Below are 6,000 nucleotides of genomic sequence, written 5' to 3' on the forward strand. Positions count from 1 at the left end.
TCAACGGCGGACGGATCTCTACGAGTTCCCCTACTCGGACGTCCTCTAGGGTTCTCGTTGACCCGAGGCTCGTTTACATCCTCCTGATCCGGATGTATCTGAGAGTAAAGGGCATCGAACATGGATGATCTCATACTCGGATCTGCATTCCGAATTTCATCGAATAACTCCTCCAACCGATCATCATCACAAGTCGGCATTGCCTCCGAACCATCGTACTCCAACTTCCTCCAAAATGCATGTAACACATCAACAGGGACCCGAGATCCGTTTCTAGAAATGCGGTGAAGTGAACAAGCACATAACAAACCAAGTGTAGTAACCTTTACACAACCGCAATCGATCGTCAAGGCATCTTCCGTCATCTTGGCACCTCTTTCGAATTCTTTACGCAATTCAATGATGGCATTCTTTGATATTTTGCAAGAAAGTCTGGAAAATAATCGCTGAATCCCCGTCAACCGCCTCGATCTAGATAACTCCAACGAGTGTCGGATCTCAACATGTTGCGTTTCCATCAAAGAATGAAACCGACTCCGAGATGCTATCAATCGCCAGTTTTCGCTATTCACCATCTCTTCAAATTCGCATGAGCCGACTCAAACCGGGATGTAGAAGTATTGCCAAAATGAGTTATGTTGTTCGTTCTATACTTGGCCCATTTTTCCAAGTGCGGGAACCATTGCCTCTCAATATAAGCCGTCACTCCCGCCCATTCCCTTGCCAATTTGCCCCACGCAACATTAAACTTATCTTCGGTCTCCGCCTCGACAACCCGATAAACAAGTTAAAAGTTACATGCTTAGCCCAATTATCTTGACCCGTGATATCAAGTGCTTTCGTCTCCACGTTAGAATATATATGCCAAAGACATAGCAAGTGAGACGAATCCGGAAAAACAATAGGAATCGCGTTCAACAAACCTTTCTCGCAATCGGTAACAATAGCATTAGGTTGAACGGCATCATTGAGCAGGGCTTCAGTTTCCGTAGGACCCACAGATATTTCTCCTCCGACTCATGCGTCACAAGAGCATACGCGATGACAAAGCTCTTCCCGACGGGTGTGACTCCAACCATCTCAACAAGCGGAAGACGGTAGTCATTTGTCTTGTACGTGGAATCGATCTGTACCACATAATAGTATGATCGAAACATCTTAACCGCTTCTGGATGAGCCATGAACACGTGGGTTAGCTCATCGGTCTCTTGATCAGTGACCCAATAATGAACGTACTTATCTTTGAACCGCAAGTGCTAACATCTCATTGTCTTGGGTTTCTCCCATCTCTTTCCTCGACCCTTACTTTCGAGAACGGTTGTAGATTTGTCGCCGATTAGGTCTTGACTTTTCCGGATTCGCGATGTAAACCCGCACTAATAATTGCGGTCTAACGTGAGCTCTAACTTGGGCATCGATAAAAGCCAACTCCTCGTCATCAAACTTTGCAAAGTATCCGCCAAATCACAATACAACGTTAAACCATGATTATGAAACCCGGATCTCATCACAAGCCGCCACTTATTCTCTTCTAATTCAACAACTTTCATTGAAAATTTGCAATTGCACCACGCGGTAGCGGTGTTACCCCTCATTAAAGAATCGGCATCCTTATTTACGGGACCTTTTCCACCCATCCGACAAACAAAATAACGTTGTCTCAAATTCGTGTTACGACCAACTTTCTTGTTGCTTGATTTTTTTATACCAAACCCGAGTCGGAGTCCGATCTCATATGCCCAATTAAACGCTTCAATACTAGATGCAAAAAAATCGGTTGGCGTAAAATGATCCGAGTAATCAACACCGTCTCCATCGTTAATCACTGCGCACGCATTTCAACAAGTTAGTTATTAATTCAATTATTTGCTACGGGACTAGTCGAAGTAAATATAAAATAATATAAAATTAATACAAACACGGTAATAAGTTATTTTTTACAAAACGAGTCGGAAATGTTAAAGATAAAAATTTCATATAAAGACGGTAATTAATTAATTCAATTGTTTTATAATACAAAAACGGCATTTAATTATTTTGTACACAACGAGTCGGAAATAACGGAAATTAATTATAATTATTTGAATTGTCGGAAACTATAAAAAATAAAAAATTTTAATACATATACGGAAATTAATTATTTTATACAAAACGAGTCGGAAACAAAAAAAAAAAAAAAAAAAAAAAAAAAAAAAAAAAGTAACGAGAAACTCTAAAACAAAAAGAAAAAAAAAAAAAAAAAAAAAAAAAACAAACGACAATGGGCATTTGGAAGGAAACCTTCGTCCAACACAAGCCCAGCACGAAGGAATCCTTCGTCCAACACAGCTGGCCAGCACGAAGGATTCCTTCGTCCAAGCCTCAACATTAGACAAGCTTGTTCTTCGTCCTGATCGGCTCTGGGACGAAGAACCCCACGCCCCGTCGGCCAGATTCCGTGTTATTTCTTTTCTTTTTTTTTTTTTTTCAATTGCTTTTTCATATAAATCCGTCACAAATTCTATCATAATTCCGTCTACATTAATGGCATCTATCCTAATTCGGGATTCAAACGATAATAAAACATAAATTTTTAACAAAACTAAATCGTAAACTAACCTCGTTACTATCTTCATTGTTGAAATCGTTGTTAAAATCGTTCCCGTTCATGTTGTTAATTACAAAACCCGACTTTTTTTTTTTTGGTTTGAAATATTTTAGTGAGACGGTGACTTGTGTTTTAGTGAGACGGTAATTTCATTTCTGTTTTGAGACGGAAATTGCATTTTGGTGAGACCAATATGGAGTCATGATATGGAGGGCAAACTTGGAATTTTACGTTAATTGTCGACGATATTTAGTAAAATGTCGACGACGTATAGCAGGACCCAATTAAATTCACATTCATAATTCATATGGGGCCATAGAGATCGGGTCAGTTCACAAGTTATACCTCCACTAAACCCAAAGACAAACGAAAAAGCCCACATAAAAAAGAAAACCCTAAAATCACCCGCAACCCTCAAATAAAACCCTCACACACACACTCACACTCCCCATTTCATCTCCCACCCCACAACTCGCCGCCACACACACCAAAAATGGGAAGAGTAATCCGCGCACAACGTAAGGGAGCAGGATCAATCTTCAAATCCCACACACACCACCGCAAGGGAGCCGCCAAACTCCGCACCCTTGATTTCGGGGAACGCAATGGGTACCTTAAGGGAGTGATCACAGACATCATCCATGACCCAGGACGTGGTGCACCCTTAGCCAAGGTCACTTTCCGCCATCCTTTCAGGTATAAGCATCAGAAGGAGCTGTTTGTTGCTGCTGAAGGGATGTATACTGGACAGTTTCTGTATTGTGGGAAGAAGGCTAATCTGATGGTTGGAAATGTGTTGCCACTTAGATCTATTCCTGAAGGTGCTGTTGTTTGTAATGTTGAACATCATGTTGGTGATCGTGGTGTTTTTGCTAGAGCTTCTGGTGATTATGCTATTGTTATCTCTCATAATCCTGATAACGATACCTCTAGGTATGATTTAACACATTTTCTTCATTTTACTCTCTCCATTTATTTTATTATTTGATTATATGATAATTGATTAATTTGAGAAATGATTTATTTTCCTGTTATGGTGTGATGTTACAATATTTGGTTAATTTGAGGCGTTTCCGTCCCAATCATTATAAAAGGTAAAGAAAATGACCGGAGAACTATTCAATTAGGTTTATGTGACTGGTTATGCTGTTAAATTTGCCTGTCTTGGAAATGAATAAATATATCTATCATCATGATGAGATCCTGTAAACAGGTTATTGTCCAAATACTGTACTATTAGGATACTTAGATTTGGTTATTTGGTGATACGATATTATCTGTAAGAGTTTTAGTGACGGTTTCTAATTCCAATAACCCTTGATGGTTTTTCCGCTGTTCTCCTGGTCGAAAATGTTCTGACCTTTGAAAGTCGTAGTTAGTTTTGCTTTAATGCTACGGTTCATGTCATATATTTGCTACCCCTTACGAGTCACAATCTGCATTTTCTGGTAGTATGTCTATTGTATGCGGCAAGGCTAAATCCTAGTGTACTCGCTTCATTATTTTTAATGTTTGGTTTGGTCTCCAAAGCGAAACAAATGCGTACAAGTACTGAATAGTGAATACAACTAAATTGGTTGTCCTGGCATTACTCCAACTGTTATTGAGGGAATCTATATGAATGTGTTTCCTGTATACATGGTATTCTTGCTTTGACACTTTACTTTGGCTTTGTATTGTGTATCTTGACACCTTGTCGTGCCCATTTCCGTATTCATATCTTGTTCACAATAGTATTTATCCGATATCATGCCTTGCCTTGAAATGGATATTGTTCGGCTGCTAGAGGTCACACAACCGCACTTGTCCTACACTCAAATTAATCTTATATGCGACATTCCTACATGTAATTTCTATAGCTCGCATTTAACTGTCTTATAAACTCTCTGTATCTATTGTAATACTAACGCCAAATAACATTGTAGGGTCAAGCTCCCATCTGGTGCCAAGAAGGTAGTCCCCAGTGGCTGCCGGGCCATGATTGGCCAAATTGCTGGTGGTGGAAGAACAGAGAAACCACTTCTGAAGGCTGGAAATGCATACCACAAGTTCCGAGTGAAGAGAAACTGCTGGCCCAAGGTTAGGGGTGTTGCCATGAATCCAGTGGAGCATCCTCATGGTGGTGGTAACCATCAGCACATTGGTCACGCCAGTACTGTGCGTAGGGACGCTCCACCTGGGCAAAAGGTTGGTCTCATTGCTGCCAGGAGGACTGGTCGTCTACGTGGTCAAGCTGCTTCTGCTGCCTCCAAGAGTGACAAGGCTTAAGTTATTTAGACATGCTATTACCTTTGATGCTTTCTTTGTTGCCGTTTAAGGTTATCTGTTTTGCAGAATTCAGTCCTAAGAACATATTAAGTTTTGTTTGGAATTTTAGTAATGATTATTATGGTCTTGGAGACATGCTCACTGGTCTTAATGCCCAATGTTTTGGCGAATATGTTCCTAGCTTCTTCGTTCTTAGTTTTATTTCCATAGCTCTGAATTTTGTTCTCCTATTGGCGTGGTTGCTTTTGTTATCGACCTTTACCCAAGTTTTTTGGAACCGAAGTTGATGGCTTGAGCCTTTTGTGGACTGACTTAAGGTCGTTTCTAAATGACTCAGTTTTGTATAAACTCTGGAGAATTCATAATTTTGTTGGAGTGCCTCTGTTTTGGTCATTTTTTGTTGTGTAACTAGCACTAATTCGTAACCAGGTTCATAATGATGAAATAGAACGAGTATAAAAGGAGCTTTCATCCGTTCAGCTTTTATGGTGTGTTTGAATTGAGTGATTTGGAGGGAAAAGAAAGGGAGGGAGAGTAGGGGATTTAAAATCCCTTGTTTGGATAGCAAACGAGTGTAGAGGGAAATGGAGGGGGAGAGATTTGGAGGGATCCAATTTCCCTCCTTCAAGCCTAGTCAAAATCTCTCTACAATAGGCAAGATTTGGAGGGAAATTGTATCCAAACACCCACACTACATTCCCCCTCCCCTTCCTTTCCCTCCTATTTTAGTATCCAAACAAGCCCTTAGAGTTCCACTAATTTTGATGTTTGGATTGAGGGATTGGGAAAGAAAGGGAGGGGAGGGAATTGGAAGGATGAGAAATCCATTGGTTAGCAAAATGAAGGTAGAAGGATTTGGAGGGAAGAGAAATGAATCCCTCTATTTCCTTCCTATTTTTTCCTATCCAAACACTAGGGGAGGGGTGTCTCTGTATAGTAAAAGTGGAGGGAAAGGGAGGGGAGGGGGAAGGAGGGAAGGGAAAGGGAGAGAAGGGAAGAGGAGGGGGAATAGGGTATGGGTGTTTGGATACAATTTTCCTACAAATTTTGCCTGAGGTGTTTTGATTAGGCTTGGAGGAGGGAAATTTGATCCCTCTAAATCTCTCCCCCTCCATTTCCCTCGAGTAACGATCCTCTCCATTTCT

General features: G+C 40.6%; 1 protein-coding gene across 1 annotated transcript; it reads left to right on the top strand.

Moving 5' to 3' along the window:
• Positions 1–3,001: 3,001 nt before the first annotated feature.
• Positions 3,002–4,990, top strand: LOC141599663 (large ribosomal subunit protein uL2). Its single transcript, XM_074419749.1, has 2 exons — positions 3,002–3,520; positions 4,513–4,990. Exons 1-2 carry the CDS (start codon positions 3,081–3,083, stop codon positions 4,853–4,855), a joined length of 783 nt encoding a protein of 260 aa, XP_074275850.1. The 5' UTR covers positions 3,002–3,080; the 3' UTR covers positions 4,856–4,990.
• Positions 4,991–6,000: the final 1,010 nt, after the last annotated feature.

This window comes from Silene latifolia, chromosome 9 (assembly GCF_048544455.1).
Source record: "Silene latifolia isolate original U9 population chromosome 9, ASM4854445v1, whole genome shotgun sequence".
Taxonomy (NCBI): domain Eukaryota; kingdom Viridiplantae; phylum Streptophyta; class Magnoliopsida; order Caryophyllales; family Caryophyllaceae; genus Silene; species Silene latifolia.

Bases quoted from the DNA above. Each gene is read 5' to 3' on its own strand.
- LOC141599663 (XM_074419749.1), top strand. From the start codon at position 3,081: ATGGGAAGAGTAATCCGCGCACAACGTAAGGGAGCAGGATCAATCTTC. The intron at 3,521-4,512 runs GTATGATTTAAC...ATAACATTGTAG, and splicing joins CCTGATAACGATACCTCTAG to GGTCAAGCTCCCATCTGGTG.